Below are 21,899 nucleotides of genomic sequence, written 5' to 3'. Positions count from 1 at the left end.
CTGAGTGCTGTCAGTGCTGTTTAGCTATATAATGAGTCAGCCCTGTTCTAGTGCATAAACAGTCACTGTTTTAGTTTACTTTCTCCAAAGAAAATCACTTTATTAATTATGAAAGAAAGCTTGTGTGTGTATATTGCGATACTTTCAGGTAAATTTGTTTTATTTTCTCTGCGTCGGTCGAATAGCAATGTCAGCTACAAAACATCCCACCAACTGCTAGTAGGGATCTTTTGTTTTGGTGACACCAGAGCTTCTCGTCCTTTGACAGTATGAACTTCTGGTGTTTCTGTTAATGGACCGCCTATCAGTCTCTGGAAATAAAAGGCCACCCTTCACCTGCTAACAAAGCTACATTCATCACGGTGATTATATTAGGGATATCATTTTTTTACATCACTTTAATATCACCTTACGCAAACCCTGTGCTTTAGAAAGATTGTCTTGGACACATATTCATGCTTTTTTTGTCTTCCTGTGCCTCCTAGAGACTCCAGGGAAGGGAGAGGACAGTCAGACGGACACATCGTTCTCCGACTCATCGCTGTTCGCTCATTGGGGTCAGGAGCTCGGCCCGGACAACCAGCGGGTGGCATTGAAGATGTTCCAGTACTACGGATACAACGGCTACCTCAGTGATCGACTCTCTTTAGACAGGCCAATCCCAGATCTCAGGCCTGATGGGTAAGACTGCAGGTAGAATGGTGCACAACACCTACATACATGCTACCATAGAGTCGCAGTATAAATGACCCTGTCATTTAGTCATTTGTATTTTTCTATGATGCTTTCATTGCTTTCTTGTTAAGCTGATGGGTCGTGTCTTCACATAACATACAAGTAGTTGTAGGCAATATGATTAATTAAATCCTCTATCACAGTATAAATATATTATGATAGCAATCGATTATAATATGATATAATTATGATTGGGAAATTAAGGACGTAATACATCATATTAATGATAAAAACAAATCTATGGTCGTGCAAGAGGTCTTGTTATTCTGTGCTTCAAGTGAAAGGCTGCACTCAACATGATGACAGGCTTATAATGACAAGGCTGATATCAAGCAGGCATTGTGTTTTATATCATGTTCACCACCTTAGTGTTGCATGTGAGCTTATGAACATTTGCTAACAAACACAAACTGCAGCTGAGGCTAATGGGGATGTCATTAGTTTTGAAGTATTTGCTAGGATGTTGACCCGATGATGGCGATAGATCAACATACAGTAATCACACTAGTGATTAAAATGTATCCAGAGGGAGAATGTGAACTTTTAATTTGAATCCAACACCGATTTTCCCCCTGTGGACAACTACAATTGGACTGCTAGACCGACCGCATGGTGTGCTAGCTAAAAAGTCATGGGGTCATTCAAGCCTTTTTTTTTTTATCTTTGTTGATTTGTCTTTTTTTGTCAGAATTTCAGATATAAAACATTGAGTATAATTTCCCAGAGCCAATTTCTTGTGTACACATTTTCTTTATTCAATCAACAGTCAAAAAAAGATTTTGCTAACTATATATAATAATAATAATAATAATAATAATAATAAATTCCCCTCTTCTCTCTATCTGATGAGCATTAACTTTCAACTTCTGTCATACATAAAGGCAAGTTTAGAGCACATTCAAAGCACTTTGTGGTTTCCTATCAAACACATATGTGTCTAATTGAAATCGGACCACAGCATTAAGCACATTATTGCTGCTTAGAAAACTATATTTTGTTGTAGAATTAATTAAAGAGTGACTTTTATTGTACCGATATCTGACTCAAACCCCTGCGGCCAGCTGAAGGTGGCAGGAAAAAATGCTTGTTTCCTCAGCAGCCTGTAAATTAATATTTTCAAAGCCGTGTGCAATTATTTGTGCACTCTGGGCACTTTGGTTAATCCCTGGACGAAAAGCAATCCTGTAAAGTCAATATACTAACGTCTTTACAGAGAATTGCTCACACCACATCGGCAATCTGACTCTGTTTTCAGCACAGCTCTCGTGTTCACATGTTACAAGAGCGCACAAAGTGACATCCTGGTGTAAAGGCTCACACAGTTCATCGATCTTCAGGGTATATTTCTCAACTGCACATTGCTAAAATCCTGTGAGACCACTCCCACTCATGCTGGCTCTGTAAAAACATCCAAAACTGTCCTGGGGGATACACATTTTAGCATGCATTTCCTAAAAGTAGTAATCTCGGCATTCTGTGAATCCAGCAGGCATTTGGCAGCATGGTGTGGTTACCGCATGGGGATTACAATATATTTTACAGGCAGGACTAAAAACTGTTAAAATGTCACAATCCTTACCACAATTCACTTTTTACAATTAAATCACATGGTCATTTCAAAGGATTATTATTGGGAGCCTGCCCCAGATTTGTGTTATTGAGGAAGAAAACGTATTTGTGTCATTACACACAGAAAACATTATGATTTCCATGTCAAAGGCTGTAAATTAAACTCAAATGGAAATTGCCTGCAGCATTAGTCATATTTGTATAGCTTCCTTTTTCTTCATTTCCAGGAAACGGGTATCAGTTTCCTCTTGAGAGAAGAAGCTGAACTCCTTTTTCACAATTAAAATGACAGCAAGTGGAGGCAGTAGCAAAAGAGATAGGTTAGATTAATTCTAGAACCCAACCACACATCCAATTATATATTCCTCCTAAACCAAACTGCATTCCAGGTACACCACTATTGCAGTAGCAGCCTTATTGTTAAATATCCAAATATCTGCTGGACATTAACTAATGCCAGTCTTACATTTATACTTATGATGTCTTAAAAAAATCTCCTGCTATACACCGCAAGTGGCTGGGTTAGCATAACATCTGCCATCAACCTGCTATCATGTTACCCTGTTATCCTACAGACAAAACCATGCCTTACCATTTGTTTTGTGTCTGTCCTCCACAGGTGTAGGAACCTCACTTACCCTTTAAACCTCCCTCAATTGAGCATCGTGTTCATTTTTGTGAATGAAGCCTTTTCCGTCATCCTGCGGTCCATCCACTCTGCCATCAACAGGACGCCCTCCCACCTTCTCAAAGAGATAATCCTGGTGGACGACAACAGCAATAACAGTAAGAGGCATCATTTAATAATAAAGCCATTGACCTCTCGTTAAAGCCTCCCCTCTAACAGCCAGTTGTGGTAGCTTAGCAACCATCACTAGGCACTGCAGGCCTGTCAGGCTCTGGATTTCTAAACATGATGTAGTGCTGTGCGCGGCTGTAGCGAGAGATATACTCTGCATCCAAACACTTGTGGGTCCTTTTTATGGACTTTCCTTAACCAAAAACTCAAGAGAAAAGTGAATTAAGGGATTAAATGGTGTGTTTATATGCTCTTACGTAAAATGCTTTTACTAGTCCGGCTAATTTGTTGGCTACATACAATAGTAACCTAACCCAGTGATACCTCCGTTACAGAGAAGCATTATAACTATTATTTTTGCTTTGACAGATTATATGAAGAAAAAAAACAACCTGCCTAGGGATCACCCAAAGATTCTTAGGTCGCTAAACTGCCTTTTCAGTATTACAGACAACCATGCACCAACACATAACAAACAGTATCAATCAATGAGTAAAAATAAATAGTAACTCATGACCAATCAGATTAGTCTGGGACGCCCACACCCTGTTTATGCTAAGCACATTCACTGTGTAGTATTTCCCAACTGCAGTCCTGGATTATTTCATTGTGTTTCGTCTAACATGAGCATTTATTTGCTGCTCTTTGATGAATTTTTGGACCAGATTGTTAAAAATGTGACAAACCCCAAGTTTTGATTAGTGATAGACCAATAAACAAATATTGACGTTGTTAAACATTATTTTGGCGTTGCCCACAAAGGGGCACATTAATTATGACTATGGGAGTGTATTTTGAACTTGTAAAGTAGTGTCGATAAACAAAAATACAAGAGTTATGACATTTTTGAATAAAATATTTAAAGATGGAAATCCAACCATCCAAGGACGTCGTTTGAAACAGTGACCAGTCAACAAAAAAGTAATAATATAATGATAAAAATATTGTTGCATGCATTGTGTTCTCTTTCTGAGGACAGAAGGTTGTCTTTATGTTCTTGAACAAAAGTCGTTCATATTCTTAAACATGTTTGTTTTACTGATCACGATCGTTGACACTGAATTTAATGTACGGGAGGCCATACTGAATCTGGTCCCCCCGCCTATACTTTACATTTCATTGCCTCGTGTGGAAAATGTATATGTGATATTGACCTCCACATTCATCTAATGTTTTTAATTAGAGGCTGTGTTTACTGGATTTAATCGATGAATCTCTCTAATTAGCTGCAAAGCCAGGAAATATGCCCCAAGGCAGATAACAAAACAGCAAGGTGATGAAGTGTTTGTACATATCTCGTCTGCATTTGCAACACTAATTCCTAAATATGCATGCATTGAAATTAGTACAAACAGACAGGTTGAAAAGATATCCAGTTTATGCTGACAATGTATAACTGCTGAGCTGTGTTCAGTTGTTAATACTGAAATGACTGATGAGATAACTGATGGGTGACTTTACAGTGAGGCAGAAGCAATAGGCTTGAAGTCACCTGTGAAAAGTGGACGTGGTAATTTACTACATTGCAACGGCAGAAAGCAGGCTATAAAAAGGTAATGATACGGTTTCAAGGTCATTTATAGGCAAAACACTTTTAAATGGGCTGCGCTTCTTGTAACAAGGTCTGAGACTGCCATTAAGGGCAATCAACATTGGAAATACAAGCTTTGAGAAGACTCCGTTTACCAAAGTCAATAATGCAAACACGCAGCATTGCCTGTAGCCTGATGGGACAGAATAAAGATATTGCAATATGTCATGGTAACTTAACTCAATCGCTGGAATGCAAATAATGACTGTCCCTAGGTTCGTATTGACAAGGAAGTTGAACTTATTTGTTAAATAATGTAAAGCTGAAAACCCTGTGGTTTTCTTCCACTGGCACATTATTAGATTATTAGCTCACATCCCATAAACATTCATATTTAATCACATAATCGAGCGCTAGGGAGAAGTTGCCTTTAGCTTCTTCAGGGACCCAAGTCACGCATTGACATTTTGCTGATGGCATTTCTCCCTGTTTGCCTGAGCACTCTGTCACACTGCGTCTGATAGGCCTGGTGTTATCGTTATCACCACGACTGTGAATCTTATCTGTGCTAAATGTCGTTAGCCCGTTGACCTGTGATGTCATCTTCCACCGCTAACCTCCTGGGCATCCTGATCTTTACATTAGTCATCCGCCACTGTCACAGCTCACCTCCGAGAGGCATTAGAATGCAGGAGGACGTGTAGCCATCAAGGGGGAGAAGGGCAAATTGACCCAGCTGATTTCTCCCTAATTGGATAATGTCCCATGCCGTGGCTTGAGAAAAGGCTCATCTTTAAGAGCGGGGTTTTGAGAAGGGCTTACTTGGCTGTCGGAGGACTAATGATTTTAAACTTAAATAATACCACGGTCTCGAACATAATGTGAGAGTAAGTGACGGCACCCAGGATTTGATACTGGAGTGGTAAAATCTCTTGAGGAAAAGTGAGTCTTACTCAGATATATTAAACACAGATTTTAACAGCCGCTCAGTTGTGAAGTGAGAAACGCTGGAGTGCAAACCACACAGTAAGTGTGAGGCCTGTATCCATGACGATTTGCCATCTGCTGTGAGAGAAGTAACGCCTGTGTGCTGATAAAAGTGTTTATTTCGAACATGCATGAAGAGAACATACAGTATTCAAGGCAAGGACGAGTTCAGTTCAGATCAGAGGAGGAAAGCGTCTGAGTACATTTACTCAAGTACTAGTACAACCTTGAGCTTCTTGTATTTTACTTGAGTATTTCCTCCTTTTTCTATTTTATACTACTACTCCACTACACCTCAGAGTTAAATGTTTCACATTTTGGTTCACTACATTAATATGAGTAATTAAGTAATCGTACAAATTCAGATGTTCATTGTAAAATAAAATCAGCAAATAAATGATGTTTTATTAAAGATTTAAATAAGATCAAACATTGGTCGGGGAAATATAGATCAGGGTAAAGTCATAACAAATGATCCCCGATTTACTAGCTGAAACATTTAATTGCACATTAATGTCTCAATTATTATACAATACTATAATACATATTGTTCTATGCTGCATCAGGAGTAGGTTTTTTTTGTATGGTGATATACAGACAGTTATTAACTAAAGGTCAATGAGCAACAGGTTAAAAATCAAAACAAACTAAAGCCCATTCATCAATCAGATGTCCTTTGCTTGGTTTTGCAGGTAACTTTAAGTATGACAGAATTAAACCTCAGCACACATGAAGGGAAGCACAGAAAGGATTGTTTATCCATGATCCACTTAAAGACTTGTTTTTAATACAGAAATGTTAATAGCATACTGGATTGAGAAAAACATTATCCATATGTAGTTAAACATAATCTCATAAAATGTTTTCTTTTGTTATATCACACTGAGGATAGGATAGAGGTTGGTTTAAATGAATATTCACCATTGTGCAGCTCACCATTCACTTTGCTTTTATCTTCTGAGAAAAACCTTTATATATATTACTGGATTAACTTCCTGAGCTCACAGCGATGTTAGAAACCTGTTTGCTTGTTCCAGTCCAACTCCATCGCAAAGCCCATTGCTTTCAGCAGAGCTACCTGAAAGATTGATGGCTGTTGGCCATCAGCCATTCTTAGTGTAATGAACTGTGCTTTATTATGATTTGTTATGAGGCATAACACACCATCATTTTTATTTTCAATTCACACATCAGAATGTTTTAATTATTGATGGATTAAAAGTTATTACATATACAGTAATGCGTTTGAACATCAGCAGCAGCTGCTCGCATGAGTAACAAGCATTCATTAGCCAGAATTTAGAGTCCAAAGTGAAGAGGTGTTTGCTTTATATGATGCTTAATCTTGAATTAGTACAAGTAAGTGTTTCTTAGCCCTGACTTTGATGATCCAGAGTAACTCTGCCCCATCATGGATATCTAATCAAGGGCATTGGAAGTGTGTTGATTGCAATTATCAGAGAAGAAAAGGAAGTTAACCAGTGCTGGCTTAATGCAGACACAGTTCATTTTTTAAGATGTTCTTTGACTGCAGTGAAAAAAAGATGTTTAAAGGCTAAATCCCAACACATTTGCTTGAATCACAATTCTTGCTTAAATGTTGTGATTTGAGAAATGATTTGAAGATGAATTTTCTTTATATTTTTTTATTGACTTTTGGACTTTATAATCAAAATGTTATGGAATTATTTTTATCACAAGTCATTAATAATCCTACACATCTGCCCCTGGCATCAAATTCTTCAAATTCTTAATATTAATAATACTAGCCTACTCTTTATCTGAAGCTTTTCAGAACTACCAGATCTTAACACAATGCATGATGTTTTCTATTTCATGTTGCATGCTGAATATATATATATATTGAGTATAATTCTGCTCCTGGTGATAAATAGCAGCATTTTTCTGAGTTTCATGGACTAGCAACCTCAGACACTTTGATGTCTTTTTTATTAAGTATTTGTATTATTTCCCTGGCTGACTCATGAGGTCAGTTTTCAGTAAGTGCAAGTAATTGAACAACGTTAAGTGTTCTTGTATCTGTGGTGTTTTGGGCTAAAGTTAGAATATACTGTAATTTTAAAAAGGTACCCTGTGGATTGTGGTTTACCTATAGCTATATGGAGCAATGCTTTTATAAGCAGTTCTTCATTGTATTTTGTATTGCTGTAGGTACATGTATTTATAAAGCATACACATGATTAATGAAGACATAACAGTTGACATTAAAACAAATGTTCCTTGACATAAGAAATCAGAAGTGTTCATTCTGTGCTCGGTGTATTGACTCTTCATAATTCAATGTTCATTTGCATTGTTATTAAGAGAAAAACCACCTGAAAAAGTTTAACCTTTACTTTTTATTAAAATAAACTGTCTTAACATGTTATTGAAATAAGATACAAAAGAGAGTTTATCTATATCTACACTATACTCATTCATATATGAATGTGACCTTACAGTGTTTCTCCTCTTACTGTAAGTAGTACTTTTACTGGTGGGTAACTGCAAGTTTAAAGGTCTCCTATTATACTGTTTTTCATCAATATATTATTGATTGGTTGGTGATTGGCTAATGGTTACACAAGCCATAGAATCGTTAGGACATCATAAAGTGGCCAAAATCTGATCAGCTCATTTTCAGACAGGTTTTTATATAAATGGATCAGGACAAAAAGTGAGCAAATCTTTTTTCCTGAAACGTTCAGAATCTCTTTACACAGAGGGGACACATTTTATGTATAAAAGACATGAAAAAGTGGATTTTCCACAATAGGTGACCTTTAAGACAAAAATATTGAAATAAACATTAGCAAGAGCTGTTGAGCATCCTGACATTACAACTACAATTGGGTGAGGATAATTCATGCTTTCCCTACCTCTGTCGGGATTGCCGTTGAAAATATATGAAGTAAAAATATTTATATGATATATCTTTGCATTTTAAATTGAATTTCACTGTGGTGGATGCACTGATTGATATGTGCTGTGAGGCTTGTATATAGGGAACAGGTGCCAGGTGGTTGCAGCATAGGAGAAAAATGTTGCTCGGCCAACTTTGTGATGGGACTGTATGGGCTGTTCATGTGTTGGAAAATAAGTGCTGCTTTAATCATCTTTTGTGCAGTTGATCAAAGATACAGATACAAACTTAAACAATACACCCACTGCTGTTTGTTAGATAAAACCTTTCTAACATAACTTTTTCACAATTTTGTTTTTATCCTGGAAAAACCAAACTATATTTTTCTATCATAAATCGACTCACCCTGCCTCTAAGAAGCCAGACGCAGCAGGATTTCTCAGCGGCTGTTTCTATGTACTTGGATCTGCTCCCTATTCTCTTTAAAGTCCACCGATAACGGCGGTTAAAAGTGAAATACTGAAAACGAAGCAGGAGGTGATCTATACAAGAGAGGATGAAACGCAGTGCTGATGAAAGTGTTATCGCTTTCCATCTTTATTTGGCTGATAGTACATTGTAAAGTTGTGATAGAGTTGTGGTTTTCATCATTCATTTGTTGACAACTCATAGCCGCCTCCAAAGTGTTGTTTCATATCAAGAAAAGGGGACCAGCCTTGGCTTAATAAATGTTCTTGTTGAACCAGAAGGCAAACCTATAATATATTGCTGTAATTTACTGTATTCTAGAGAAAAATGTGCTGAAATATTGCTTCAAATCATAACTTATGGGGAGAACTAGAGGCTTGTTTTTCATAGAAGTAGCACTGACTATTTCCCTCTGCAGGGTATATGACTCACAATAACATATAACTCAGGTAATAATGGAGGTAAACTCAGGAGCCGGACGGACTCTCGCCATCTTCATCCTTGTTTTGAAAAGCATTTCAGGCTACGTCCTCAATTTTGCAATATCCTGTTACGACTTGTACGCCCCATGGAGGTCTGCATTGCTGTCTCAAGCTGCTGCCTCTTTGGTCTAGTGATCAAAGTGGTGAAGCAGTGAGTACTTTTGGCTTCCTACCAATGAAATACCGCCCACTGTGGGAGGACATGACGACGTCCTGTGGGTGGAGGTTTGCTCAGAAGTACTTTACTCACCTATCCCATGGTGGATCCTAAAAACCTCTTCAGATATTTATTAACGATTCACATGTGTGTTTTTCAGAAGAGCTCAAAGAGAAGCTGCAAGATTTTGTGTCTGAGACCAACAGCCAGCATCCGGGATTCATCGTGTTGGTGCGTCATACTAAGCAGGAGGGTCTGATCCGTTCCAGAGTGAGCGGGTGGAGGGCCGCTACTGCCCCAGTGGTCGCCCTGTTTGATGCCCACGTCGAATTCAATGTTGGCTGGTGAGTCACTCGCAGCGAGTGCGGCATGAGGTCAACACCAGAGCGCGCTTTTTGAGTCATATCCCTCTGTGTGGGTTTTCAACAAATAATTTCATTTAATAACAAAGACTGTAGCTTGGCTCTTTTTATACTGACTGTATTTTGTATCTCTGACACAAGCATTAATTCAATATATGTATATATACAAAGAATACACTCTGCACAAGATCGCTTATCTGCCAGGGTACTCATACTCCGGCGCATACCTTTGCACTTCCCAAATCTGTCATAGAAACTTCGAAAGGCCTCATTGTACGAATATCTAATTTTAAATTTGTAAACTGTATCTTACTGGTTATTCGTTTTCTTGCCAAAAATGAAGCTGCAGCATGAAGCAATTTTTATTCGCTTTGCATAATATATAGACATTTTATTTATTGGGATAAACCCCTTGAGATGCACCATCTCGTTTTCAAGGGGGTCCTGACAATAGCAACAACTTACAGACATACATAAACAAAAAGACAAAAAGCAAAACATGTCAAACAAGACAAATCACGCACAGTCTGATAAGTACAATTTAAGTAATACATACAATCATTACAATCATTACAATTTGAGAGACAGTCGAGCCGATCAGTTTCATCAATATCAGTTTCATCAATAACAAGAGCAGACCAGTTGAAAGTGAGATAACAATGCATGTTTAAATATACCCAATGATGCAAGAGATCTAATAGCAGCAGGTAAAGTATTCCAGTCTGTTGGGAACATGAACGCTCTTCTGCCAATCCATTTTTTTGCAGAGGGGACAGAGAAATAAATCTGGACAGAATGTCTAACTTGAGGATTTGACGAGTAGGGTACAACATACTGCTTTTAAATAAGGGGGATAGTTAAGATAAATGCATTTAAATATCAGCTGAAGCCTTTGCGTGTGTCTTCTTACATTTAATGAAGGCCATTTAAGTTGGTCATACATTGTGCAGTGATGTATACGAGAAGGACAACCAAGAACACATTTGCATAGTCTATTGTAGGCTATGTTGAGTGGAGCAAGATCTGATGTATGTGCATTTTGGTAGACAACATCACAATAGTCCATAATCGGAAGAATAAGTTGAGAAGCAATTATCTTACGGACACTGAGCGTAAAACAATTGCGAGAGCGGTGTAAAACACTGATTCCGTAATTGACTTTTTGTATTACATGCTTTATATGTAGTTTAAATGAAAGTTCAGAGTCTAGCCATACACCAATATATTTAAAGCTATCAACTTTATGCAGAGAAGTGCCATCCTTCTGATATTTGGATTTTCTAAACTTTGGACAGACATAGCTGTTTTTTTTGTCTTAACCTGTCCTCTTCTGCTAATAGTCTCCTGGTTGTGGCTTCATGTTAATCGTACAAACATAAGAGTGAAAACAATTTTTTCGTATCACTCTCAACAAGAAATACAATTGGCTTAATTCCCTAAATGTAGAACTATTGATTAACATTTTCATATCTCATTACATTTGTATAGTTTTTTAGATGAAAAACATCACACACTGTATCATGCATGTTTTCCATGTTTTAAAGTTATAAAACACTTTGATCACTTTGTCAAAATGTCGATGAAATGACCTTGTGTGTATTTCATCTTTTATCACTTCATATTTCAATTAGAAAAATGACCATTAACATATCAGATGGGAAATAATGGTTTGTCAGTCTAACAAATTGGATTGAATTAATGATGAAATTGGTTTCTAAAAAGTGTCCTCACTCATGAGGCGTGATCTCCAAGGTAACTTTGAAAGCCTGTCAAAACCTTTACTCAGTTAAATATATTTTCTCTTTCCGTATTTGAAGGGCTGAACCCATTCTGCAGAGAATTCAAGAAGACAGAACCCGCATAATCTCCCCATCATTTGATAACATCAAGTACGACACGTTTGAGATTGAAGAGTATCCGCTTTCGGCCCAGGGCTTTGACTGGGAGCTGTGGTGTCGCTACCTTAACCCACCCAAATCCTGGTGGCACAAAGGCAACAAGAGCGCACCAATCCAGTGAGTGACCAGCTGTCTTCGTAGCCTGAATGAAATGACAAGATTTTATGTTATTGTTTAACTTAAATGTAAACTAACCAAATGTCAGGCCTGCTGAATGGGTAATTCATGCAGCATTCATGAACAAATTATATGTTGAACAACGACACATTTCTCTTCTTTCCCCTGTTACTATAGAAACCGTGCCAAGATAATATTACCTGCATAAGAGAAACAAAACTGATTTTCATATTCTTAAACCCCCCTCAGGAGCCCTGCCCTGATAGGCTGCTTCGTGGTGGATAGGCTGTACTTTGAGGAGATCGGCTTGCTGGATGAGGGGATGGAGGTGTACGGAGGAGAAAATGTGGAGCTGGGCATCAGGGTGAGTAATAATGTCATCCCCCGAGGCCATGGGCCATTGTTCATCTAGGTAATGTGTGGGGAATTAACTATGATAATGATACTTAATGGTTGTTGGGAGCAAGGTCACAAGCCTCATTGTCTTTTTTTAATGTAAAATATTCATCTAAAAAATGAGTCCCTCTGCTGCGAGCTAGGTGGTCACTGAAATTAAGAAAAGGTGTAAAGGTAGGATAATCAATAAAGAAGTGAGAAGTATAGCATCAACAAATGTAGAATATGCAGCCAACTTGAATGGAATTAATCTTCACAGCTCCATCATGACTATAGTAATACAGCTGAGCACTGTAGTTTTAAGCAAACGTTACAGTAAATTGTGCCTTAGTTTGGAACTATTTTCAGACGCGGATTAATATGCATTTGGTGGTGTAGTGAGTATTTACTGCATCAGGACAGTGTATGATTAAGTCAAAGCTCTCTTAAATAAAGTACCCAGGGCCAGGGAATTATTAATACTGAGGTCGAGAGTCCTCCTAAACTGCACTCAACTCTCTTTTTACTATTAGTTTTATTATCAAACGTAGTTATATTATATTTTTTGGGTTAAAATACTATGACAAAGCCCTCTCCACACTACATCTGTAACTAGGATCATTGTTTTTTGTGTTTTTTGTCTCTTCATGGAGTTTGTTGACACTGAAAAATATAGAATAACACATAACAGGGTACAGTGATGTTATATCAATGTTAACAGGCTTTGAAAGGAACAAGTGAACACAGCAGAGGAGATTATCTCAGCAATGTACCCTGAACGCAGTGTGACGTCCTCTCTCTTTTGTAGTGTCAGCTAAAATAAATCATCTCTACTAATTAATTCTGAGTGATCTCCTTCATCCCCTGGTGACCCCACTGAAGCACAAGGGGGAGTAGTCAGTGTTAACAGTCATTGTTACTGTTAGCAGTGATGTGTGAAGAGAACCTCGAGGTTGTTCAGCGTGGATAGAAACACTGTGTCAGTACTAATGCTGCGCTGCTTTCACATGCTATACTTAATTTGTACAACATCACCAGCTCGGACTTGATGAAAATCAGCAGTTGCTGGGTTAGTTCAGCAGTACAACGTGCAGTAGGGTGCACCCTCTTATTCGATTAGTTAGATATTGTTTGTTTTTCTTAAGTCGTATTTTTTTTAAATGCTATTTTCATGCCAGATGACTTATTTCCAATGGTCACATCTCCGAAAAACTAAATATTTTAAAGAGGCCATGTTGTGCTTTTCTGGGTTTTCTCTTTTCTGTAGTATGTTTTATGGGTCTTGTGCAAGTAAATGGTCTGCAAACGCTAAAATCCCAAAGTTCCCTCCAGAGGGAGTTTCTTTACCACATACTACCCCCCCCCCATGCCTCGATTGGACTCCTTGTTCAATTTCGTAACAAAGTGATATCACTATGTAACACTTGCGCTTCTATTGGCCAGCGCTCACACATCACATTGCAGCTGAGGGGCGGGACATCTCTAAGCGGTTGACTAATCACAACCTCGCTAATGACACAGATGCGATCATCATTAAACAAGGGAGATTAGTACTGTAAATCATTGTCATCCGAATTCATGGGCCTTATAATATCCCTGGACACATTGATGATTTTTGTATTTGCAAATATTATAAGCCCTATTTATATAAACAGATAAATCGTTGCTTCATAACACTGTATGTATGATGTGTTTTGACTTTAGTGGTACTATCCATGTTGTTTACTTGCTTGGTTTTGTTTGACTAAAGGAACTTGCCCTAGCCTGAAGGTAAGTGCAGTTTAGAGTTCAACAATGTTTTGGAATCGGAGGGTGACGCAGTGAGCCAAGAGCTACGAGACTGGAGGACTCTGGCTTGGCCTCAGATTAGCAGTCCCAGAGAGCCCGGCCCCAGCAGGGTCTGTCTGTCTGTGTGTCTGTCTGTCTGCAGTGTATTGGTCATGCCTGCAGACCACCTGCCAGCACACAGACTGGCTGCTGACGGATCCTAAGAGACAAACTCAAACCAGGCCAACAGCTACAGGCTTTGGCTGAAGCTTGAAGGGGAAGTCCTCCTGGGCAGAGTGAGGGTGAAATTAGCCGCTGCTCTATATTTGGTCCCAAAGCTGTATGTCTCTATCATAGTGTACAATAACTACCATTGGATTCTGCATATTGATACAAATGTTTATTTTATTTGTCTGTGTTTCCTTTGCGCAAATGCGGTAATGAATGATTGCGCTTGATTATGAAAAGGGCGTTTCAATTCCTGTGTGAATTAATCAGAGTCTTTTATTTGAAGATTACACATTAACAACACATTGCTCCAATGTTTTTCCCTAATGAGTGTAACAACACATTATCAAAAAAAACACTGCATTAATTGATAACTCAAAAAAATGTCCAGCAAAATGTTAAGTGGATTTATTTTTTTCCATAAAGCTGTCATAACCAAACTGATTTGAAATTGAAATTATTTTTTTTTGTCCAATACTTGAGTTTAATAGTTAACAATTCATGTTTTAAATGTTTATTAACGGCAGCATATGTAGTTTGAGTTTGGCGTTGAGGTTCCAGCCTCATCACTCACCGCAGATATTATTTACGTAGATCGTTGAGGAGTGATTATTATATAACAAGTGCCAGATTACGGAGATTGTGTTTGGTTGGTTGTATTATGGAGTAAAGCATATCACGTGTAGATGTATCATTGGGGTTCGAGTTGACTGCCTGAACTAGCACCAATGGCGGTTCTAGACCAATTTGACTGGGGGGGCAGCTGGGGGGCCAGTTATTTTCTGAGGGGAGCACAATAAATGCAGGACGAAAAAGAGAACTAGACAGTATGAAGTAATTGCGCATAAGAAAACAATGCAATACAGTTATTGGTATTTGTTTCACTACACTTATTTATTTCAGATATATCTTATAGTTATTACTGTTAGCTTCAGCTTAAGTTATAGTACAATTTTTGCACTAACACCATATCATATTTATATAAAAATAAAGGCAATGAACAGTTACATCTCTACTTTACATCTACAATTACACGGATACAATAGTTTAACTCACCTTCAATTATCGTGGTAGTCTCTCGAAACGTAGGTTTCAATCAGTCTTTCTTGGATGCAACAGCCTTATCTTATAGTCATCCGAGATGAAAAGTGTTTGTTTTTCGCGCGCTTCAGCCGGACAGTGAAAGTGAGTGCACCGCTCTAATGGGTCCTGAGTTTACCGCTCTAATGGGTCCGACTAGAATGACGAATAACGTTAGTTCCGCCTATTCCGTCATTCAATAGATCGTGTAATAAATAATACATTTTTTCATTTTTTTCACTTTTCATTTTTAGGGGGGTCAGAGGTCAGTGTTAGGGGGGCACTGGCCCCCCCCTAGAACCGCCCCTGACTAGCACAAAGGTTTCGTTCCATTAATGGCGGCAGCTTAAGGCTACATTAATCAGCTGTAAAAGAGAGTCTTTTACTAAAAGGTTATCAACCCTAAGCCTTTTTATTACTAACTGTAAGTGTTGCCCTTTTCCTAAATTGATATCCAGTTCAACCATGAGCTTAAATCCAAAATAAACCTGAACATATTACAAATTGCTAAAAGATAATCCTGGGAAGCATGGTCCTTGCTAAATATAAAACACAGTGCAACAGTACCTGCTCTCTTTTTGTACTTTAAGTAATAGATATTTTTGTTTTATAATGAACGTGCAGCAAACCTAAGATATTGTTTTTGTGAAAGGATCATTCAAGTCAGACTGTACGGTGGAAATTGGACAGGACCTTGTAACTGAATAATAATACAAATGATTTCCCGAAACACCTGTGAATACTGGGTGTTGTGCCAGTGAAGCCAGCACGGATAAATGCATCACGAAAAAAACAACAAAGCCGACATCATCACTCTCACCAGTGCCAGGAAGGTTGTGTTGAAAAATGAGGATCATTGAAGGCTATGAAAACAATTATGACACGGGCTTTGTGCATGGTATTTATGGACTGGCAATAAAACACCATTACTGTCATCACAGCGATTAACACATTATATTTCACCCAAATATTCAGCCTGGAATTTGTAGTCAATATAAGTAATGTCTAATATTGAGCATATTAAATTAAAGTATTGTCATTATTAGGACCTTGGCAGCCTGCACAATGTGATCAACTACCAATTTACAAAACAATTGATCCAAACATAAATGTAGATGATCTATTGCTATTAACAAATATATTGTATCTGTAGCGCTTTGACATACTGTATGTATGAGATATAAAAGTGCAATGGAGGTTATAAATGCAAAACATACATATTTATAAGCTCAATTTAAATATATCCCAGCAGTAGGTGTAGTAGCATGGTGTAGGACTTTGAAATATCTAAATATGCTAAATCTATCTGTAGTAGCTTTTTATAACAGGCTCTTAACTTTAGTCAACTTTTTTTCTTAATTACATTATCTTTTATTATAACAGTATCTGTCAAATATCTTCATGTCACCACATTTGCTAACTGTAAATACTGAAGATGTTGGATGAAGCTGTCTCTTGTTGATCTGACAGGTACATGAACACCGTCAGAAACAATACATTAAGCTGCAACAAAACGTGCTGGTTCGACCTTTTTGTAAACGTATAAAGATTTAGAGGTGTGTTTAATCAAGGCAAACATGGTTTGTTCCTTAACGACTGTGAGTCTGTCATTGTTGTAGAAGAGCGATGATTTAGTTTCATGACCCTTGGGCTACTGAAAATCTATTGAACCCCGCTGAGTAATCTCAGGCCAACAGGACAATCAATGAGAAAGTATTTTCTCCAACAGAGTAATGTATGTCTCTGGTATCAAAATAACCACATCTATATGCAATATAAAGACAACATTGACTTTAACATTTGAGACTAAACATTACTAAGATTTGTATTAACAGTTTACAGTTGACTGGCTTTCAACAAACAACAACTGTTTTATTACTCCGGCTCATTTCATTTAGAATTGATTTTTAGATTATTAGAATTACCTACAGTACAATGTTTAGACCATACCATCCTTCCTTTACACTGAGTTACGTTACGTATTACATAGACAAAGCTACACATTACACACATGAAGCATGCATGTTGTTATCATGTTGACAATTCCAATTATGATGTATAGATTTAATCAAATATGCATTAAATTGGCACTATAGTAAACTGTTATAAGTGTATTTAATGTTGATAGAAAAACTAAACTAAAATAAAAACCAGAAAAAACGAAGATTGTCATAAAAAATAGTTCTTGATTTGATTGTTTTCTTATTTTTTTGACAAGATGGAGCTGATGGTGAGAGCTCAGCTGTAACTGGCCTGGGGAAGTAATTTCACCATTGTGGAGAAAAGTTAAGAATGGCATGAGAAAGGAGTGAGAGAGGAGGGAAGAGGGATGGTTGTTTCCGTTACGGTCTTATTGCCCTGGGCAGGGGGGGGAGTGATATTGGAGGACAGGGTCAGCACAGTGCGGCTGCAGCAGAGGGGATGAGTTTTCAAGTTTTTTTAAGACACCCTCTGGATGGGAAATTCAGTATCACAGACTGAATACTAACACTCAAACATGGATCCCCATGGAGAGAGGATGGATCGGAGTTGACAGATTTGACAGTAGATGGCAAACCTGCTGGATCAGGTTTTTAGGCGCAGTATTGGCTTTGTGCAGTATTAACTCAATTTTCAGCTTTCACACTTTCTCCTGAGCTCTTTTTACTGTATCTCTGAATCCATATTTATCTGTGGACAATCTTTCTTTACCCTTATACCTCTGATCACTTATTATTCATGAGTTTGTTCTGCCCTGCATACAGTTTTATTGTGATATCAAAATGGATATGTCATGATTTACATATTCATCACCACAAATATACATTTTGCAGAGGTCCACATACAAACGCAGCTCCAGAGGTAACTTGAATATTTAAGTTGGAGTATCACATTTTAAAAAGCTAAAAACTTGGATTATTTGTTATGAACAAAACATTATGTTTTATATATAATTTAATTGGAAAAGATTGTGTGGTCTTACTGTATATATGAAGTCTTATACATGTGTAGCCAGAGAACTTGCTTGATGAATGTGTGATATGTTTCACCCCAGAAGGTGTTGTTCTGTGTGCAGGAAGTGAGTGCTTGTCAGATTCACACATCTTTGAGCTGATGATAACACTTGTGAGGAGGAAGGAAGCTGCTTAGATTGAAAAATAAATCAGGTCCCTAGATAAAGATATTTTGTTCTCAGTGGGTTCAGTTTCAAGACAGGAACACTGTGCTCGTTTCTGTTCAGACTGCAGGCTTTTATTTGTGGTTAATAAACGCCTCTCAAGTGGTTGCAACTGGTGGGATTTCCTCTGTAGTTGTCATTAAGACTTACATTATTTATGGTGTTGCTTCTGGAGATAAAATCAGTCTACAGCCATCGCAGCAATTTTTAGAAAAGGGACAACGCACTCCTCTGTTGAGTTTAAGGCTAGACTTGGACTAGTGGAAAAACATATCCAACTGTGAAACTGTAATAGCTTTTGACTATATAACTGAGTTCAGATTTTTTTACAGATGTAAAAAATAATAGTAAGACAACAAGAATAAGTCTAGTTATGCTTAAAAAAACAGTCCTTGGGTAATTGGATAACACAAACAATCAGAGAAACCCACTGCCATCTCTTCCCTTCTAGAAATGTTCCTGTTTCTAGTTAGATGGGATGTAATGGTAAGTGGTACATTAATAATTCAAGGCTATGACTCTTCACATGACTGTCTGCTTGGATTACTGCAGCCCTGTCTCCTAGAAATTAAATTTATATGCATTTATTCTTCATTAGCGATTTATGTTCAAGGGCAACATTCAGAGCCAAGTGAGGGTCAGCAAAAATAATAAACGCATGTAGAACATTTACCCTCAACACCGGCAGCAGGGCTTTTTTTCCCCCATGTCAATTTCACAATCAGCACTTTTTTTAAGGATTTGGAGGGTCAGTAAGTTACGTTACAAAGAAAAAGAAAAACATAACGGTTTTCCAGAGGTATCAACCATGCAAATAGTTTGATATATGTCTTGTTTTTGAGATATCTGTCTATCTGAGACTTCTGCCTCCAACCAAATAGAAAAGAAGTTAATCAAACGAGCAATAATTTAAAAACTCTACAATAAAACACAATGTCATATGGTCAAGATGTTTGCTGTAGAACTAACATGTGTACTGAGAAGCATTTTTAAATCTGTTTATTGTAGGGTTACATGAAAAATTGAATATCTATAAATACTGCAATTATTTGTATTTATTATGAGATAGGTTGTTCCGCCGATAAAATATGGAAACTGTTGCCAATCAATGTATACTTTTGAGTTTTTGGTCTAGTTGAGGGGCCCAGAGGGCTTTAGTCTTTACAGTCCTTTTAAGGCATGGAACATTTTAGACTCTATCTGTTACAAAGTGATGGCAACAGCTCTGGTATGTGAATGTTTTGAATAAACTATTCAAACATGACCAGACGTTACTGATGTTCCTGTTGTATTTCACAACTGGTGCGGGAAAGGGTTTGCTGGCATCAACGCAGAACAGCGGTGTGGTGTGAAAAATATTAATGACGCTTATGCTGAATGAGTGGTTGGATTTTAACATTTATTTTTCCGCTGATTGATTGATAATCTCTGTGCTGTGAATAATGACCATACTGTATGAGCATGAAGGACGCTGTGATAGGCTAATCAAGCCTGCAGAATCATTTTCTCATCAATGTCATAATTTATTATATAGAGTAGTACTTTTGTTTGCTATATGTAAAGCTCTTTTCAGCTCGGCTCAGAATCTGCTTCATGTTGAGGCATTTAGGGAATTTGACTCCAATGACTTAATTTAATGTATGTGCACACTTAGGCCTATCACAATACATCATCAACTGATGGTACAATTCATAGACATTTCCTTGATAATGTGCCTGCTTTCCTCTTCCAAGCTCTGGGCATTGCATGATTTCGCATACATTCAATACTTTTTTGTTTACAGAGCCTGAAGGTTCCTTTTTATTTATTATTTAGGTTGTGTGGTTTTTCCTTGTCCATTGCTCTTTAATAGGCGGTACTCAAATGGTCATAAAATGGGAAAATATTTACATTTCTGGGACATTATTATTATTATTATCGTCCAGCAAAGGTAATCATTGTGAAAGGCCTACAGTATGAACACAGCGCTAAGAACAGACTACACATATACAGAGCCAAAACAAGGTCAACAAAGCTACACAGAAATAAGCAAACAAAACAATGAGGTATTTTATATATATTTATGGAAGTATATCCCTATGTATAATGGTCAAAATGCTGCTGTTAACTGTATGCAGGGTCACAGAAAGGGCAAGATGGTGTGGGAGTGTAGCAGAACGCTTTCTGGAATAAATATTGTATTCGTAATGTAATAAGGAACAAACTGTAAGTGCATATGGCGGATGGCTGTTTATCCATACTGTATTTATAAACTACATAGGGGCAAAAAAAATTATCTGCATGTATTGTTTTATAACATGTTTATCCACTTAAACAAACTCTTAATGACAGTGAAGTAGGAAGAAAGGGTTATTGACGTTCACTGCTCTGCTGGATGTTAGCACTGGAGGAAGCTTGAAGTTCTCATTCATAACACTCCGTTCGATGTCTCACTATGGGAAGCGCCTCAACGCGTATGCAAACAGAAGCATCAATCTCATTACGCCAATACTGATACTGATACGTCAGGGAATCCACCCACCCTATAAGTAGCTTGCGCTACGACGCAGCGTCATTCAAACACCTCTTCTCGCTTCAGAGCACATCTCGAATTATCAGTAGCCGGGCTAGTTTAACGGTCCACAGACTGAACCCAAAGCTAACATTCGGTCGACGGGCGCTTGCCGGTTACTTTTTTGCTTTGCAAGAAGACTGAACAATATTAAACACACCAGTTAATATTGTAATCTGCCTCGCCATTTCTTTCTTTCGAAATTACGGTAAGGTTTGATTTTTTTCTTCAAGCTAGTAACATACCTGTTGCTAGCTTTTCTTCCCTCCACACCGACACCACGGTAGCGAGGACGTTCTCTTTTCTCTCTCACACCAGAGGAGACGGAGATAAAAACAAAAGGTATTAACACACCAGTTAATATTCTTTAAAGAATAAAATCTACGCCGTCGCTTTTTCCTTTCGGATTAACGACAAGGTTGGATTTTTTTCTCAGTAACATACCTGTTACTAGCGTGTCCACTCCACGCCGACACCCCGGCGAACAAAGATGGACCCTTCTCTCCCTCACACCAGAGGAGTCAGGGACTCGGTGGCTCGGCTATGCGGCTGCGGGTTTAAGATCTCAGGCACAGACTCACACCAGGTCTGCTCGTCCTGCCTCGGGCTGGAACACGCCCAGGGGGCTATCGATAACCCTGGCTCGTGCGGGCATTGTGGCCGCTTCACCATTAAGAGCCTCCGCCGACGGCTAGCACGCCAAGCTAGCTTGTTGGGACAGGACCCCCTCATGTCCGCTGATTCGCCGGCCGGCAATCAAGACATGGTGGCGT

General features: G+C 38.1%; 1 protein-coding gene across 1 annotated transcript in view; it reads left to right on the top strand.

The window, feature by feature from the left end:
• The first annotated feature begins 501 nt into the window (after positions 1-501).
• The window catches only part of galnt18b (UDP-N-acetyl-alpha-D-galactosamine:polypeptide N-acetylgalactosaminyltransferase 18b), a 40,180-nt gene continuing 18,782 nt past the window's right edge, over positions 502-21,899 (top strand). The window contains exons 1-5 of the mRNA XM_010791504.1: positions 502-681; positions 2,924-3,090; positions 9,755-9,935; positions 11,771-11,968; positions 12,218-12,332. Coding sequence (XP_010789806.1) covers positions 599-681; positions 2,924-3,090; positions 9,755-9,935; positions 11,771-11,968; positions 12,218-12,332 — 744 coding nt within the window. The 5' untranslated portion in view covers positions 502-598. The remainder of the gene's footprint in view (positions 682-2,923; positions 3,091-9,754; positions 9,936-11,770; positions 11,969-12,217; positions 12,333-21,899) is intronic.

This window comes from Notothenia coriiceps, unplaced genomic scaffold (assembly GCF_000735185.1).
Source record: "Notothenia coriiceps isolate Sejong01 unplaced genomic scaffold, NC01 NC01_scaffold00035484, whole genome shotgun sequence".
In the NCBI taxonomy this organism is placed as follows: domain Eukaryota; kingdom Metazoa; phylum Chordata; class Actinopteri; order Perciformes; family Nototheniidae; genus Notothenia; species Notothenia coriiceps.
This window is presented reverse-complemented; position numbering and strand designations above follow the sequence as displayed.